This window comes from Dermochelys coriacea, chromosome 8, assembly GCF_009764565.3.
Source record: "Dermochelys coriacea isolate rDerCor1 chromosome 8, rDerCor1.pri.v4, whole genome shotgun sequence".
Classification (NCBI taxonomy): domain Eukaryota; kingdom Metazoa; phylum Chordata; order Testudines; family Dermochelyidae; genus Dermochelys; species Dermochelys coriacea.
This window is the reverse complement of record NC_050075.1, coordinates 14,397,665-14,416,676: the sequence shown is the minus strand read 5'-3', so window position 1 is coordinate 14,416,676 and position 19,012 is coordinate 14,397,665. Positions and strand designations below refer to the sequence as shown.

Here is a 19,012-nt window from a genome sequence, read left to right as displayed (position 1 = left end):
GAGAAGGAGTACTTGTGGCACCTTAGCGACTAATAAATTTATTTGAGCATAAGCTTTCATGAGCTACAGCTCAAAGGTTTCAGTTGTGGCCCATCTCTGCTCAAGTAGTTGAAATGATTTTTTTTTTTAATCGAAATCCATGGTAGAGGCCTCCCCCACGCCAAATGGCATTGTTCTTGTTTGTTATGCTGATCATGATTCCACATGAATATGTGGATAGAGTATATGTATATAACAGACATACAAGTCTGCAGAAGAGAGCAGCACTTTATAAAAATTCAAATTAGTTTTATAAAATATATAAATGTCAAATGCTCTGAATGGGAGGTGACCTTTTCATGTTTAACGCAACAGCTGAAAAAAGATGAGTAGAACAGCTACCAAGGCTGCAGGGAAATTGAATCCATGGTGCCTTTTTATTGTTCCTTCTGTATCGTTGATTCTAATTTTAGAAGCTTACATCACTTTAGTTATGTTGACAGCCTCCCTCCCTCCCTTAGCATAGATCATATTTTCATACTGCTTATGAATACTCCTGATCCTTTCAATAAGATTTTTCTACAGCATGTTAGTAAGCATTTAGCTGATGTGGAAACTGATGCACATAAGTAACCAATAGCAGAATGCAATGTTGCCCTAAAGAACTGAGGGAAGCTAAGTCCTATTTCCCTTGTTCAGAAGGGTCAGGAATAGGGTGGAGAGTTGCTTTAAAAACAGGAATTCCTGAAGTTCTAATGAGAGGCTAACCTTGCCACAAAATACAGTGATTCACTTAAGATGCTTAAGTTAGATGTGGGGGAGGGGGAAAGGGAATCAGACACACATGCCAGCCGTACTAAATCAGGGCAGTGTGGGGATGCTTCCAGCTTGTGCTGCATCTACCACTGTATATAGCACTCTACCATCATCACTCCCTTCATTTTCAAAAAGATGCAAAGTACTCAAATATATTATGCTAGTCCCTTGATACTGGTGCTGTTAGCATTAGAATATTTGTATATTAGGCTGTTGTACTTGGAAATTAATACCTGCAAAGCAAGAAAGCAAAATGAACTATTTTAGGCTCAAACTCCTTTGCTTCATTTTGTGAAATGGCAGATTGCTTTCCAACCAGCTGGTTTTAATCCCTCAAACTCCTCCTCCCATCCTACTTGGTAGTAGGGTATAGTAGTTACTGTACTCAAAGAAAATGGCAGAGAGAGAATGTGTTTATAGCTGAGTACTTCAGTCATGCCTCTTTGCTCAGAGTGGTGCTCAGTTATACTAAAAGTCTTCCACTCTGTGACTTGTTCTGGTCTTCGGTCCTAAAAGTCTAGCAGTCATAGCCAGCACCCTTCATTTTGCTGGGCATGCAAGCAACTATCTTGCCTTTTCAGCTAGTGCATGCAGATTTTAATATCATTGCTTACCTTCACTGCACAGCTGCAATATTCAAATAACTGGCATTTCTTGGATTGATCTAGGAAAAGTAGTAACTATTGGGGGAGGTATCTTCTGGGGTCAGCTGTGAAATATACATTATTTTGCATAATTTCAATTGGTGGGATCTCTTTAAGCAAAGAGGAGAAACCTCTAATCCAATTTAAATCAAATATAAATTTAAAAGATCCAAATAAGTGTCTTAGTGCCATTTTTTGGTTTAAAAATCCTGTTCTTCAATGATTTAGTCTTGTTAAATAAATCTCCATGTTCTGATTGTCTAACAGGCAGAGTGGGAAAATTCTGATACATTTATGGGTGTATAAGGAGAATACTATGCATAGAAATAATTCTATGGAGTGATATTCCAAATATGAAAAGAAAGCATCATTGAGAAACAAGGAAGATTTTTCAGGAAGCACAGATCAAGATTTTTATTTATTTTTTTTTAAATAAGGCTTTCATATGCAATGAAAAATTGGGATTCATCTTAAAATGAGAAAAACGAAATACTGTTTCTGGTTTTACCAGGTTTCTTAAAATTGTATTTTGGTTTAGATCACTATTAAACAATCTTTGCAAAAGATTTTTCCTCAAGTCACTGTTGTATTGTGATTTGACATTTATCTTCAACAAATCATTGTAAAAGAACTTGTGGCACTGTACCATAAGGAGCTAAGGTTAAAAAAAAAAATCTCCAGTATAGAATTAGGTCAATTTTTTCACCCTGTTCATAGCTGTTAGGCTGGCAGGTTTGCATGCAGGGTCTCGGATTCATTCCCTAAGGAACTGCAGTAGATTCAGTCTGATTGGTAGGAATAGGAAAAGGATGATGTCATCTTCACTTAAAGACAAAACTGGAAGGAAATAGAATTTTGTTCCCATTATTGAGCTTGTGTATACAGTAGTTGTAAAATATGGCATTCACTCCAAACTCTTTAGTGGACTGAATTTCATGCACAATGCAACAGTTTAAAATGCAGTTGTGAGATGAATATCTCTTGTTTAGCTGGACTAGAGAATTTGTGTGCTATCAGTGCACATGCAGACAAGGGGAGAGGCTTCCTTTAGTTGTGTGTTCATTTTTTTTTTAATTGTAATTATAGTAATTGTAGTAAAACAAGTAATACAATTCAGAAGAGTTTGGACATTCCCTGATTATTACCAAAACTGAAAGGTTCTTATTTGTGTGGCTTTGAACCCGACGTTTATATTCAAAATGCTGTAGAGCAGTATTGCATGAATCATTTCAAAAGGTGTAACACACTTTATAGCAATGAGACTGATGCTGTCCTGTAGCCTGCTGTGCTGTAATACTGTGGAAAGAATAGTGAATTAAATTTTCTCTGTCTGGTGCTGCTTAATACTTCAAGGATGGAATATTTATCTAAAATAAATATCATCGTGTAAAACAGAAAAAGATTTTGGCTCTGTGTGAGAACCTTATAAATAAATACATGCTAGATGTCAAATAAGTTGCAGTTGTTTCCCTCTTGATATTACAAAATCAAAAATATTAATTGCATCTTAAAATATTTTTAGCCATTTTTTTTCATTATTTGACAAATTGGTGGGGTTAAGAATGTGATACAAATCCTTTGTCTTTCAAGATAGTTTTGGAAAGATATGGGGCTGGGAAGTGAGCTCATCTGATAGTTGAGGTGAAAATATAGAAGAGTCGTATTCAGCTCTAACCTTTGATATGGCCTTGTTCTGGAAAGCAAGGTGGAAGTAGAATCATAGTACCCATAAGTAGGGTTGCCAGGCCTCCGGTTTTTGACTGGAACGCCTGGTTGAAAAGGGACCATGGCGGCTCTGGTCGGCACCGCTGACTGGGTAGTTAAAAGTCCGGTCAGCAGTGCAGTGGGGGCCCGGGCCTAAGGCAGTCTCCGTGCCTGCCCTAGCTCCACGTGACTCCTAGCAGTGGCCCCCGGGTCCTTGCAGCCCCTAGGCTTATGGGTGCCCAACGAGGCTCTTTGCGCTGCCTCTGCCCCTCGTGCCGGCTCTGCAGCTCCCATTGACCAGGAACCATGAACAATGGGAGCTGTGGGGGCAGCACTTGCAGGCATGAGGGCAGCGTGAGGAGCCTCCCTGGCCACCCATGCGTCTAGGGGCTGCAGGGACCTGTCTGATGCTTCCTGGGAGCCACGGAAAGCACCGCCAGGACCCCGTACCTCCTCCCGCATGCCAATCCCCTGCCCTAGCCCTGAGTCTCTCCTGCACCCAAACTCCTTCCCGGAGCCTGCACCCCCTCCCAACCCTCTGCCCCATCCCAGAGCCCCCTCCTTCACCCCAAACCCCTCATCCCCAGCCCCACCCCAGAGTCCACACCCCCAGCCAGAACTTGCACCCCCTCCCATCCTCCAAACTCCTTGGCCCTGCCTGGAGCCCCCTCCTGCACCCCAAATCCCTCATTCCCAGCCCCACCCCAGAGCCTGCACCACCACCCCCCGGCACCCCAACCCTGTGCCTCAGCCAGGTGAAAGTGAGTGAGGGTGGGGGAGAGTGAGCGACTGAGGGAGGGGGGATGGAGCCTCAGAAAAGGGGCAGAGCAGGGGTGTTCATTTTTGTGGAATTAGAAAGTTGTCAACCCTACCTATAAGCAGTTTTCAGTCTGAGATGAGGTGTGTATCTTCCCTGTGAAACAGATTTAGCTCAATTTCTTGAAAGTGAGAATCTCCTGGGTGGGCACAGTGGGTGAAGCAAAGCTTCTCCCTGCAAGCCTCAAAGAGCCTGATTCAGAATTGAAGTAAAAAAGGGCTTTGCTGCTAGTAGCCTACTTATTGCTATTGCCACCACTTAGCAGCTAGCTGAAGCAGCACTGCAATTTGGTTGATGAGGAGAAGATAGGGCTTTTAATTTCCAATTCAGTTTAGAGGCAGCAAATAGTGTTGGGTGTGGATGGTGACCTTATGACAGAAACTTGTGGCCTGTGAAAGTGGAGGGAGGAAAAAGGGAATAGAGGAAAAAGATGGAGAACTTGGTGGACAGCTAGTGCCCCTTTTGTACTTGAAGTAAAAAGACCATGAATACTAAATAATGGCTTTGATTTGGGCTACTATAGTTGCTTTTCCCCTCCTTAGAGGATGGTAATGGCCAATGAACTTCTAGGAACTGAGTGCATCATAACATTCCCTGCCCAAAGGTGCAGGAAATCCTAGGTGACATACCCAGAGTAGGTCTCCTGTGTGCTAGGCTGCCATCCAAGCCACTGAGCTGCTGAAAAGTGTTTGTTTTTAGCTGCAAGAAGAAAATATCTTGCAATTCTTGCCCTTTAATTAGAAACTAGAACTGTTGCTCTTTCAGGTACTGCCAGAGAATTGCAATAGTTTGATTTTTACAAAAAATCAGATATTTTTTAAAAACAACTTTTAACATTTGTTTTTTTCATTCAAATAATTTCTCATTTGGTTTACTTGAACATCTCCTTCCAATAAGAAGTTTATATAATTCTTGGACAAAATCCCTTTAAAGAATGAACAGAAGGATGTAAAAATGACAGCCAGAGCAAGGTCATTATATGGCATACTCTTGAAAAACAGGAATTATTTTACTTTGAAAAGATTTTTTTTACCCTGAAGTGTGTTAAACTTGAATACAAAGATAAGAAATGTGACTTGCCCAGAATACTGTTGAAAATGAAGTGTAAATAGAGACATATTTGAGAAGCTGATTTTTAAAAAAATCATAGTTATTGTATATGCTCTGGTAGATAATAACAATGATACAAACATAATGTTGAACAAGAACGTTCTGTTAAATTGTTGTACAGAGATGTGTGTTTATATTAGGTCAATAAAGATGCTCTGCTAGCTGCATCTGCAGACACAGTAGCCAGTTGATCTAATGCAGTTTCTAAAGGCTTTCTATACAGGTGATGTCATCCTTTTAGCTCAGTTCCCCTCCCACTCTCTTTCCTCCTTATTAGATATTTCATCTTGCTGCGGAGCATCCAATCGATGGAAGCTTCTCCTGAGGGAGCTGCTGAGAAGCAAGCAAAAATAGTAGGAATTAGGACTCCAGCATTCAGTCTTGCCATAGCCGTGGATGTATATTTTGTAGTGCATTTTATAATTGTTTTAATTGGAAAACCTAGGCTTGGATTAACCATGGTATCTGGCTGATGCATTAGAATACTAAGCATTACTGCAGAGTTGTAAACTCTGCACAATAAAACAGAGAGAGAGAAAGAAAAAGGGTTTGGTTTGCAGAGGTTCTGAGACATTCCATAGTGCAAACCTGTTAGAGTATATATCCTGGAACTGCAATCTGGACACGAATTGAATTTTGCAGTTATTGTGGGCAAGCATATAAAGAAGAAACTTTAATATCAAGGGTGTGGGATTCCTGAGTTGCCTAAGATGCAGAAGAACCTTTCCTAATTTGAACTACAATCTTAAAATGTGAAGTTTTGGAACCGGAAGATAAACCAGCCTTACCTGCATTTTAGTAGGAAAAGAAAGACTTAGAAGAATTCGAGTCTCACCTTTTAGTATAATGATACATTAATGTATAATTTTAATCCAGTTCAGAATTAATTCCATTCTACACAACCTTTCGCTTGCATGCCTGTTGCTTGGGGGAACCTATGGATATTTGTATTTGAAGAGCCAGGAGTACTGAAACATTTTGATTTTCATTTATGTGCTTTTTAAAACTGGAACATTTTTATAGGAATTGCTGCTGCTAACTCACTGCAACACTGAAAACTACTGAGATACAGTAGAAGCTGTAATCAAATTCATCAGTGTGAAAATCAAACCTGAGCAGTTGTGTGCATCTACATCCATTGCTTTAGTTTATAATTTACAAGGAGAATCAAACACGGATTTTACTAAATAATTTTTCTCTCTGGCTTTTATCTGAGAGAGGAAACTTTCCTTCTCAGCCCAAGAAATGGCTTTTCTTGTTCGTTGTTATGCCAATTGTCTGCAGCCATGGGCCTCCAAAGTAAGTAAGGTTTTTTGTCACTAATAAATTCTCTCTGAATCATACTGACAAACATGGTACTGTTTAAATGTTTCTGATCTAAGAACTTTTCAAAACATCCTTCATATTATTTTGCATGTGATGTGGGACTCAACTATCCCAAAAGAATAATCCATGCATAATGTCCAAAAAGGCGGAGGAATCTTGAAATCTGACAATCAATATATTAATAGTATACAGATTAAAAGGTTGTGTAAAAACACTTTTTTGTGTGTTAACCCACAGAACTTGAATTTTAGGTCTACAGTGTGTACTCCAAATATTGCTAAAATGTGATACTTATAAGATTGGTTATGACTGCTTGTGCGTATTGTTAACTTGATGAATATTGATGTTCTAACCCACTGAAGGGTTTAATTTTCAAGATATATTATGCTATGCAATTGCTTTCTGAGATTTAATATTGGAGAAATGGTTAATTCAGTAGCTGGGCTGTGTATTTACAATTAACAACTTCAAATAATATTTATTATTTTGATGTGCATTTCAAAATGCAGATTTTATGTGTAACTGTTTATTTCTTTTAATGGAGATAATGTACACCAAGAATACCTAAGCAGGCAAACCTTTCTTGAGGTGACTCCTTTAAAGACATTAACTAATATAGTACTTGTGTGGTTCTTTCTCTCAAAAAATTACTCCAGTTGCTTGTGTTTCATTAGCTTTGTTGGATGCCAGGGCTGAAGTAAGGCTGTGCTTATATCTGAGTTGACTACAAACAGCCAGAGGCTAGATGTGTATATATTATTTTTCTTATTTCATATTTCTATTACAGTAGAACTTAGAGGTCCATGTCAGGATGGGGGCTGGATTGTGCTAGGTGTTGTAATGTAGGAAGATGGGGTGAAATCCTGGTCTTATTGAAGTCAAAGGGAGTTTTGCCATTGACCTCAGTGGAGCCAAGGTTTAACCATGACACCTGCCATGAAGAGTTTGGAATCTAAGTTGCATATAAAATGTGGGAGTGGACAGGAGAGGCATACAATCAAGTGTATACAATTCTTGTATACATTACATTTTTGTCTGATCATTTTTCTGTGTCAATTAAAAGGCAAATGGAAATTCACTCTGTTTTAGCACCTGGGAGCTGCAGGTGTGAAGTACCTTAGAAAATCAGGTCACCTTTATTTATGTTCCCAGGTATGGATCTAGGTCCCTAACCATAATGCTTAAGGGCTTGTCTTCACGTACAGCACTAAAGAAGGATTTTCTTTTAGGATTTTGTCCTAACCAAGACAACATGGATAATGATGCTTGCGTTTAAACAATCTTTTGAGGAAAAGTTGGGGTCCTAAAAGGACAGTTGGACTGCTGCATAAGTACTGTTGATGTTACCAAAAAGGCCATAATAATGTGAATCTGGGTACTGGTCAGTCACTAGCCTGTGTGACTGAAACAGTGTAAAAGTATGACTAATAAAAAATAAATCTCATATGTAAAGACACAAGATGCCCATCACCATGAGAGGAGTACATTGTGAGAAATTGAATAGCATAGGCAAATGTAAAATAGTCCATGCAAGCTAATGTATTGTCTAAGTAGTCACCAGAAAAAAGATGTATTGTGAATTTGTGCAAATTGCATGAAGATTCTACAAGCCACTCCTTTCTTTTATACAAGTTCCTATAGAAGCCAGGAAAGTATTGCTTAAAGCCCTGCAGGTTATTCTATGACTGCCCAAAAAGGATCACTGCCTCTGTGCATGAAGGTGGTGGTTGTTTGTATTGCATGAGCACCTAGCAGTTAGGGATCATGACCCCATTGCACTGTACAGACACATAACAAAAAGATGGTCCTGGAGCTGAAGACTTTACAATCTAAGTATAAGATGAGACACCAAATAGATATGGGCAGCATTAAGAAACAATGATTATGAAGAGCATGATAAGCAGTGGTCACAGCACACCAGTTGCCTAAGCAGGAGTGCCCCTAGTTGTTTTCCTACCCAGGGTGGAAAACATTTTCAGTGCCCTTGCCAGGAAAGAAAAAACAAAACAATCCAACAATGAACTGTGCCCTGTACACCCATCCTGGAACTGGCCCTGTGTCATCTAAACAATATCGAGTTTTTTGTAGGCATCATGGCAGAGGAGAGTTTTAAGGAAAGATTTGAAGAAGGTCAGTGAGATGGTTTTGCATATGTTTACAAGGAACTACTCCTATAGATAATGGGTGGCAGGAAAGAAAGCCATGAGGTTCTGTCGCTGTTCTGTTGTATTATGTTAAAATTAAATACTTGTAATACAAAAAATGAGATCTTCAAAAATGGTTTAGTAGTTCTTTGAAGCTTGTCTTTGGAATTCTGTCAACTTTCTCAGTGTCTAGAATGTGTGTGTGCTTTTTGATATTAGACTCTTAAACATTGACACATCATGAAGTTGTTATTTGAGAATTCTAAAATTCATAATTTGAGGTGTTTTGTAGCAGGAAAAATGATATGCATGCTCTAACAATTTTACAGATATTAAAATCCATACACACATGTTATGCATATATACTGCATGCAGTGTATTTCTTACAGATAATATGCTTTTGGAAGATGTGCATTTCTTGTTCTGTTTTGTATAGATCTAACAAATATTTAAATCGTGAAGGAGGGCTCTTACATTTACAATTCCAGATGTTAGCTGTCGGGTTAGATTTTAAATTAAATCTAATAACATTCCTTGCACTTTACTGTAGGCTTAGCAAAATCAAATTCTATTGCGTGGAACAGTGAGTCTAACTGTTATAACACAGGACTGGGAGTTCTATTCCTGAGTTCTATTCCTGTTTCTGCCACCATGGGACCTAAGACAAGTCACCTAACTTCCGAGTCTTAGTGTATGTCTAAATGAGCACTTACTGCCTGACAAGCTGGGGTGTTACTATACAGCACTCCAAGATGCCACATATTAAAGGTCCAAGTGGACAGTTTAATAAAAGTTCCCTCGAGCACACGGACATATTCTGGTTTTGAAGCAGCAGTAGGTCAAACCGCACTAGGGAACTTTTAGTGCACATCAGTAGGATCTACACCTGCTGGAGTGCTATAAATTTATATCCGAGCTTGCTGTATAATAAGTGCTTGTCTAGACATGCCCTTAGTTTACCCGTCAGTAAAATTAATTAAATCAAATGTATTATCTCACAGGCCTATCTCAGTCCACTGGGTTAATCTTTGAGACCCTCAGCAGAAAAGCTTTTTATAATTACCAGTTATTATTTTCTGCATAACAAGAGGAATACAAGCAATTACCAGTCTTGATTCCATGTCCTCCTTGTGTCAGCTACTATATATGTGAAAAAGTAATCTTAATATTATTTCTGAATTTGTAAATGTCTTTAATGAAGAAGATATAATTGACCCACTGGCTCTCCTTTTTTCCCTACTTCATTTCAGTTCTTACTCCTCCCAGTTTTGCCTTTTCCAGTCTCTTGCATATCCCATTCTCTGATAATTTTAGATCCTGTTCTTTCCTGCTACAGCACTACTCAAGGCTCTGGGGCCATCTTTCCCACTCCATAATACTTCTCACTAGTGCTATGACTTTCACTTTCCCTCTTGTTGGTGCCCTTTCTACATATTTTGGCATTAGCTCCAGCATTTCATAAGTTTGACCCCTGGACTTCTTTTCCTTCATGGATTTTTCTTTTTTTACCTTCTCATCCGTTTCAATGGAAGGATTGGCACCTGGTAGAGACAGCTGTGTTCCTTCCATGTACTTGGTTTATGCAGGGACCGCTACTGGAGGCACCACCTCTTCATGGAATCAGCAGATGCTTTTACTGGCTGCTGAGTATACTTCATTGTGCAGTGTCCTGCTCATTTGTTCTTTACACCTGTTGACCCTTGGAGCAGTCTGAGGATGACCTTCAAGTGTCCCATGGGTCAGCATATGAGAACTCCTGCTTTGCTGGAAATTAACTCCCTTTTCTAAAATAAATGTACATAGTGTGATCCACAAACCTGTAAAACTCTGTCTTTTTATTTATTCCTTTTTGTTCAATGGATTAAAACAATTCAAGTTAAAATGGTATAGCATAGAGTAGCTGCCCATTTGCTGAAGAAAATTGTAACTGTCCTTATTGTATGCTCCTGCTTACAATACTGTGGCAATCAGCAAAGGCCGAGGCTAAATCATGGCAAATATGCCGAGAGCATGTCTTATTTTCTCAGTAGAAATAATCTGACTCCAACAAATTTCCAGGATAGTATTTTGCATTTGTAGTCTGAGTGGATTGACAATCAAAAACATAAACATCTTGATTCTCTTGTTTCCTTCATCTTTCATAGATAAGAAACATTTATTTTTGTGTAATTTTGTTTAAATTAAAATGGCATACAAAGTTTTATCACCATTTCATTTATGTGCTAGTCTCAGATCCAACGTATGATTCCCATGTCACTTACATGCATGGATTTCTTCATGAATCAAAAAGAAAATGTAGATGTTGGGTTTGTATGTCAACTCTGTTTACATAACTAGGGTCTTTTAGGGCTTCATTATGCAAAGGGACAAGACATTCACTGTGTCTTCAACATTTTATTTCACTTGAGGAATTACTGTATTTGCATTATGGTTTGTGCATGGTTATAGATGGATATAAGTGCATTACTGTAGCTGATGGTCACTTGTGGGTTGTTATGGTGAAGGGAGCCATGAAGTGAAGGTAAGTTGTCAGCCTAAGGATATTGAAGAGAGATGATTATCTCCATAATATTGTGCCAAACCGTGCATATTAGAGTATCATAAATTATTTACCTTTTGAAAAGTTTTACATTAGTTAAGTTTAGAATTTCACATGCCTGGGATACTGTTATCAAAGTGAGAGATGCTCAAACACAGAATATTGCTGTATGCTACCTGGCTAACCGAGCTTTAATGATTTATGAGACACAGATTAGCTGTAAAACTCAAATAGTTTTAATATTATTTGCCAATACGCTTGTATTTTCATATAACGTATTTAGACAAATGCATCTTTTTCATCGTATGATATATTTATTTTTTTGTGGCAAATGAGGCCAGTAAAGTTGGACCTCTGGAGAATCCATTGAGTTTCCTTGCATGCTCCACTTGCCATCTCATGACAAATGTAGGATTTTGTTCTGCATATCGTTATAAGTGGATCAGAGGACTGTTAACTCATATTAGCTGACAATTCTTTCAGTATAAAAAGCACAACACACATTTTCATGGGAGCTCTCAATATTATGGAGCTTTCATTGATAATTAGTGGCAGTTTTCTCACATTGAAGTAAAAGATTTAGTCATTAAAATTTTTTTGATGTTGACGGGGTGTGTGTGTGAGTGAGTGAGTGAGTGAACATTCTTAGCATTACCATGATTTAAAGCACCACAGTGAAATAATCTATAATTTAGACAGAAAAAAACTAAATTAAAAGTACATTACCTGTCTGGTTTAAGCCAACATCAGAATCTAGTTTGAAACAATGTCCTTCACTTACCCTATTGTACCTAAGCAATTATAATGCATTTTTGAAGCTTCCTTAAAAGTATTATCTTACACACTATATAAGCCACAAAGAACAGATTTAAGACTCAAGATCTTGGGTTTCTTGGGTTTAAAACGATCTTTTAATGTTATTTTGATGTCTTTTGTGTCAGTTTCCTATATTTTTACACTGAAAAGAGTCAAATGAATTTTTGTAACTCAAGAGTCATTCCAGTGCAGATTCCATGGATAAATTTGAAATCTCTGAAAATGAAAATTTGGTAATGAAAAATATTGATATGGCCCTTAGCTATATTACATACCTGTGTCTAATAGTAATAACAGTTTGATGAATGGGAATGGAGTACAGTCAGTGACACTAAACAAACAGAAGTTTCTGAACACAGAAATATATTTTCTAATAGCATTTATTGAAGTTTTTAAATTTAAAAACTATGTAAAAATGTATATAATTTCATAGACATTGTTTCTGTGTGTCAAACTGTTGGCTTTTATAAATTTTATGATGTTTCTGGGGCTGCTCAAGATAACATATATTTGACTCTTTAGTAAGCTAAGACGATGTACTGACTTGAGTTCATCTGTGTCATTGCCATCAGCCGATGGGTGTTAGATTTTCTCAAGGATTTAATTTAGAATGGTCTGACTTTCAGAAAATAGAAAATAAGAGCATATATGTGCTATTGCTTAACTTCAAAAAGTCTCCTTTTATTTAAAGTGTTTGAGGACTTGTGTTCCTTGAGCACAAATTCAGTGTTATTTCTGATAGTTGGTGTATATATAGCTGACTGATGTATGTAGGAAATATGGCTAGGTTCATGCTTCATCTTCATGCTGTATATGGACAAACACATATACCAAATGTCCTCCTGGTGTGTTAAAGTAGCCATTTTTCTTTAACCAAATTCCAGTAGCATTTTTAAGAGTAGCTGATTAATCTTTCATCATTGAAATAGCAATCTCAAGGATTTTCCTGGAGAGTGATCAGGAAGCAGTGTTGTGGTTCCACACTCAAGAAACTTGAACCAGAATTAATTTATGTGAAGCTGTGGCATAGAGGCAGCAAAGAAATACAGGCACCTTTCTGAGAACTGTAAAATTATGTTTTATGGATTCTTATAAGTAGCTGGTAGAAGTGATATATTTATCAGCAGGATAAAGGAGAAGAAAGAATGCTTCTCTTACTAGTGCCAGCAAAAATCTTTTGCATATTTTAGAAAAAAGGGAATCAGGGTATTGGGAACAAAGTGGCTAGGGCATGAGGGAACTCAGGAGAGGAGCGGTTGAGGGGAGGTTATTTGCCATAACTGCATCTACATCATATGAAAACAAACCTAATGCTGTTTGTGTTTCAGACTGGTGATTGGGAAGGATAAAATTTTAGAGTGATGGTTTAGATCTTAAGCTGTGGAAGCATAAACCAGGGTGAGCCTTGTAGGAGATGGTGTGGTAAAAAATAGAATTAAAGTAAAACTAAATATCTTGTTACACATTACATGTGAAAATGGATAAATTGAAGTTACAAATTGGAATAAAAGGGATTTAATTGTACCATGAAAATAACTAGCAACTAAATCACCAGCATACAGAGTTCGCTGAAGGTACAGGCAAAAAGGAGCAAGGAGTATGGAAATATTGGTGAGGAAAGAGAGGCTGCACAGAGAAAGTACATAAACACTTAGTCTGAAATATCAGTCCAACTACTGAAACATCAATAATTCTGCTGTGTCAGCCATAATTAATCAGGTGATTCTTGAAAGTTACAGATTAAGGCTGTTGGATAACATATATTGGAAAATTCTTTTGTATATAAGAGGGCCTTTAAGAAGGCTGAGCTTTTGATCATGCGGCATTTAAAATCTACAGTTATTGATTGTGATAGCAATTCTGCTCTGCTTTTAGATGCATACTAATTTATGCAGTTTATTGTCCATGTTGCATTGGAATCTCTTCTGGACATAATCCAAGAAACATAATCAAGGGTGATAAATAAGGTTGATGCTTGGAAGTATTTAGAATTTAGTGCCAATATTGGAAATGAAATTCTTGTGTGATCAGATACTAAAAGAAACAATTTTTTGACTGAAGACTTGTTCTAGGGAAATGCAGATTTTTATAGGAATTAACTAAGGTATTGGAAATCTATGCTCAGATTTGTTACAAGAGAGCAAAGTTGCACAGCACGGCTTTTTGACTGGCCCTGAGTTTCAGACCATGGGATACCGGTTTCAAAATAAGAAATTCAGACTGAACTATTTAATTCAAACTAGTAAATATACATTAAGGTTTCTAAATAAGGGTCTCAAAGAAAATAATGCACGAGTCAAAAAGTTGAAAAGATACAGTGGCTATAGCTGACATATGGGAACCAGTAGTTAAACTTAAAAGGGATTTGATTATTCTGATTTAGTTGTTCATTCCAGTGATCTTTCCTATTCAGCAGTCAGATATGCCTTCATGACCTAGTCTAAAATTAGTCAGTTGCGGATAACTTTTGCTTAGTTATAACATTCTAAATTTCTGCTCTGAACATTAACTATGAAGTAAAATTGTTATCCTTTAAAAAAAATAAAAATAAAAAAATCTTGAGTGAAGTTGAGAGGCAGCATTTCTTGAATCTCAAAGGTTAGCAAATGTGATCACCCTTGGTGCTATAAGTGTATGTCTTAACAGTAGACTACTTTAATATATCTTTACCATGTTTATCTGCACTGGATTTTGTGGAAAATTTTGCACTGGTGTAACTAATCCAAATAATTTTTTGCACTGGTGTAGTAAATATGCATTAGAGATTTGTACTAGTGTAGGAGGAAAGAGTGTATACAAGCCCTCAATTGACAGTGAATACGAGCTTCTGATAAACTTTGCCATCCTTTCCCCCTTTTGTGCATAATTTTTAACCCCAATATTGTATCTTAATATTACCCTTTTGGGCAATAGTTCAGGTATCTTCACTGAGGCAAATAAAATGTAATGTGAACTCCCATCCATAAGCCAAGTATGAAAAATGTGGCCACAGGGCTAAAAGGAATGATACCAAGGAATAATAGCATTAGGTCAATACTGCCTCACTTGAGCACACAAGAATAGAATGTAATATTTCTGTCTCTGAGGTTGACACTAGCAATATATTCTGTCTTGACAAGCTAGCAATATACATCTGCAGGGGTCCAGCAACATTGGTTAAGAAATGTTTTCAAAGAATCTGAGGCAAAAAGTGAAACCAAGGACATGAACAATTAATATGCAGCAAGCTGAGATGTGAATCTGCCCCATCTGCCATGGACCCTGCTGATGTGCATTAACAGTTTGTTAATGTGCTTTAATCTAGTCTTGTTCAGAATCAGTCACCTGTAGTTCATTCTCCTATTTAGATTTAACTTTAGACAAGTAATGTTCAGTGGCTAAAACCCACCGAGTATATTTTCCTTTCTAGTTGTATTACTGATATATTCTCCAAGAATATTCCTTCAGTGATATCTCATTACAGTATGTGTCCTAATATGGTTAATAAGATGTGCTGCTGACCATAGAACACAAAATATTGGGTGGTACTATTTTTATACAGATAACATGACATTACTTAAAACACATCAAACAGTGTAATAATTTTAATATTTTGTAACAAAAATAGCAGTGATCTTTGAAGTAATTCAGAGGGGGAATGTTTTATCCCTTTCTGTTGTGACACAAGAAGAGGACAGATCCCTTCTCCAAGGCAAATGTTTCTATTTTCTATCCCTGAAAAGAAATAGAAACATAAATCTGAAAAAACCAGACCTCCTAGATGGCAACTTCTGTCCATTACCTTTTGTGAATTATGTGGATGCTCTCTATCTCTTATGAAATTCATGATAACTTGCCTAAGCTGGGCCTCATCATCCATACTGCTATTTATATCGTGCTAGCTGGGAGTGTAATGTCTATATTCTACCCGCTGCTGTAGGGGCAGACATACCTACAAGTGACTTCATTACTGACAGTAAATGCTGTCTGCATTGCTACCAACCAGCAAGGTAGATTCACTCCATTTTTGTACCTAGCAATTATTCCTCTGTGTGTTAATTTGGGAGGGTTCTGGTACTATATTGTAAAGTCTCTGATTTAATTAATCTCAAAATCAAGGGCATCAGGCTTACTGGCAAATGGCTCCTTCTGTGGTTTGTGGCCCAAAATAGCATTTATTGAACATAATCACAACATTATCAGTAGTTTGATTATTAGATTAATTAGATTAGAAAGTGAAGATGGTAGGGGAAAATTTTTTTCTAAAGAGCTATGTAAATGTTAGCTGTGTGACTTTTTGCATTGACTTTGACAGCACCTTTGCATTGTCAGCACCTTTGAAAGTCAAGTGTCTCAATTTGGGTATTCAAAACCTGAAAATTAAACATATGGAAATGTTGGACCTTAACCTCCATTCCTTTGAACCGAGGTGTTATGAGGCTTACTAGTTGTAAAGAGCTTTGAAATTGTTGGGTGAAAGGCATTATGTCAATGTAAAGTGGTGGTGGTGGTGGTGATAGTAAGTATTTAGTAGAGTAACAAGAAGAAAAAATTACTCTGGATAAAAGGGCATTCAGTGAGACTTTGTTCACCTCTGCTGTGTGTTATCCACACAAACAATTGAATAATCTTAGTGTTCTGATAATCTTGCATGGTAATATCCATACATCTTGTCAACCCTCAGTCACGGTACCACTGTCGTACTTTGCAAAATGAAGAATATTTTCTCATTTTGATATTTTAATGCTTGGGGATTTAGGAACATAATTTTTGTTAGCATTAATTAATGCCATCTTTTCACAAAATGGGGCTAAGATTCCTGTAGGTTTGGAAAATCTGAAATTAGATTTGAGTATGGATTTCAATTGAACTTCTATGGCTTTGTTTTCCAAAGAAATGCATCATTTCCCCATAAGACCTCACATAGATTCATCTTCCCATGTCATAGGTAAGAGGTACTTCTAATGCTTAATTTTAAAAGCATGTGCTTCCTTTTCAACTTGTGCAGGATGCTAAAGCTTGTTGATTGCAAATAGAATTGGACATTTCATATAATTTGGCAGCTGGTGTGTTATAGACACCCTCCCCTCCCCCTCCCGCCATGTCCAGAATTTCCTGGTTGAAAATAACTTCCACTAATGCTTTTGTTATAATTTCTGTAATATAGTAGTACCTTGTGTGCTATATATAGAAAATTAGTATTCTAACAGTATGTTAATTAAATTTGTCTTTTGTGTAGTTGGGTAAATTATTATATTTGAATTATACAAATCTTTAAGATGAACAATTTTAATGGGCCTTTGCTTGTTTTTAAGCATAATGCTTTTTTAAACTTCCAATTGTATTGATTTGAAATTAATGTTTTAAGGATGCAGCTTAAACTTTTGAATTAACTTTAGTGAGTTCAGCCAGGTTATAGCTAACTTTATTTGGACTTTTTAACTCCATGTATGTTGGGGAAACTGTAGTGGACATAGTTTGGAACCTCCTAAAGAAACAGTGATTAAAACACATTTTTGTACAATGATCTCTGTATCAAAGTTAACAGTTTTCTTCCTCATTCGAGACGGTTTCGTTTTGTCAGGAGAAAGCTTTAATAAACATCTTGGAAAGACACACAAAGTAGCAGCTACTTCAGATATGAAAAGTGGTTAATTACTTGGCAAGTGGTCTAATCTTCTAATGAAAAAGACTTAATACAGCTCACTGTCTTCATGTCTTGGTAAAATCTTCAAGTGGAAAAATTCCCAATTGCTTTTAGACTAAAAGGAAAGTGCGTGCTTGCATCTCTCTCACTCTCACACATGGGTCAAAGTAACGGGAGTGCTATTTCCCCAGATTTCTCCCTCTTTTTTGGCTCATTTGATGAAGACTTCACAGACAAGGGAATCTGATTTGAGAATAGTAGGAAGATCTGGTGACAGATAGGGGAGTTTTTGGCCTTCCTGCCAGTAAATGGAGCAATAAGTGCACATCTTGAGGGGAGAAAAAGATGGCTCAGCTGGGAGTACCCTATCTATCTCTGCATTTCTAGTGGAATAACAAGGAGTCCAGTGACACCTTAAAGACTAACAGATTTATTTGGGCATAAGCGTTCGTGGGTAAAAAAAAACCACATCTGAAAAAGTGTTGTTTTTTTTTACCCACGAAAGCTTATGCCCAAATAAATCTGTTAGTCTTTAAGGTGCCACCGAACTCGTTGCTTTTGTGGATACAGACTAACAAGGCTATCCCCTGATCTCTAGTGGAATGTCTTTTAAGCTTTGTCATTTGGAATGTACCTTCATCAGTCATAGGTAATGTGACCATACCAAGCTTATGTGGCTAAAACTTTTATGCCATGTTATGCAGCCAAATATTTACTAAGAGTGTATATGTACTCACAAACGTATGCCTTTTATGCACATCCATATAAATGTGTATAGAGGATACAGGAAATTTTGATGTCAGATATTCTATTGTTTCAGCTTGGAATGGATAAATTAGTCACAACTTGTGAGGACACAAATGAGCTATGCACATCAATCAGATGAATTAAAATAAAACATTTCTTCTCCACCACATCATCACTGGTTTGAGCACCTATCTGGGACTCAGGAGACGTGGGTTCTATTTCGAGCTCCACCACTAGCCTGCTGGGTAACTTCAGGCAAGTCACTTCACCTCTGTTTTTCAGTTTTCTGATCTGTAAAATGGGAACAACAATGCTCCTTTGTCAGGCACTTTGAGAGCTACGTATGAGAAGCCTTAAGTAAGACCTTAGTATTATGATGGTGGTGATGACTTATTTTATTAGGTTTGACTTTTTGTAATAAAGCTTTATACTTGACAGCTTGAATGCCCACTCTTTTTTCCCTTACTATAACCACAAAGTAAGTCATGAATGGGAAAGTACATTTTAAAAAGCTATTTACCCTTTTTTAAATAAAACATTAAAACAAGCTTACACAAGAAGACTGTCTCCAAGAGCTAGTAATTATTATTACCCACATATTTTACAAAGAAAAATTAAGAATATTTTAATGTTCTTAATCATAGTATGAGGGCTGTTTTTCATATCCTCTCTCTCCCATTAGAATGATTTCAATTGTACAGAACTCTGGGAAAAGAAAATTATGATTAGTCTTAGAAAACTCTT

General features: G+C 37.2%; 1 protein-coding gene across 16 annotated transcripts in view; it reads left to right on the top strand.

Moving 5' to 3' along the window:
* RAPGEF6 (Rap guanine nucleotide exchange factor 6) overlaps window positions 1-19,012 on the top strand; it is a 247,086-nt gene that overhangs the window by 125,569 nt on the left and 102,505 nt on the right. The window contains exon 1 of one of the 16 annotated variants that reach the window (XM_043491155.1): window positions 5,370-6,369. The exons of the other annotated variants lie outside the window; for them this stretch is intronic. Within the exon in view, the coding sequence (XP_043347090.1) occupies window positions 6,316-6,369 (54 nt within the window). The 5' untranslated portion in view covers window positions 5,370-6,315. Of the gene's footprint in view, window positions 1-5,369; window positions 6,370-19,012 lie in introns of those variants that run through there. 16 annotated transcript variants of the gene reach the window in all.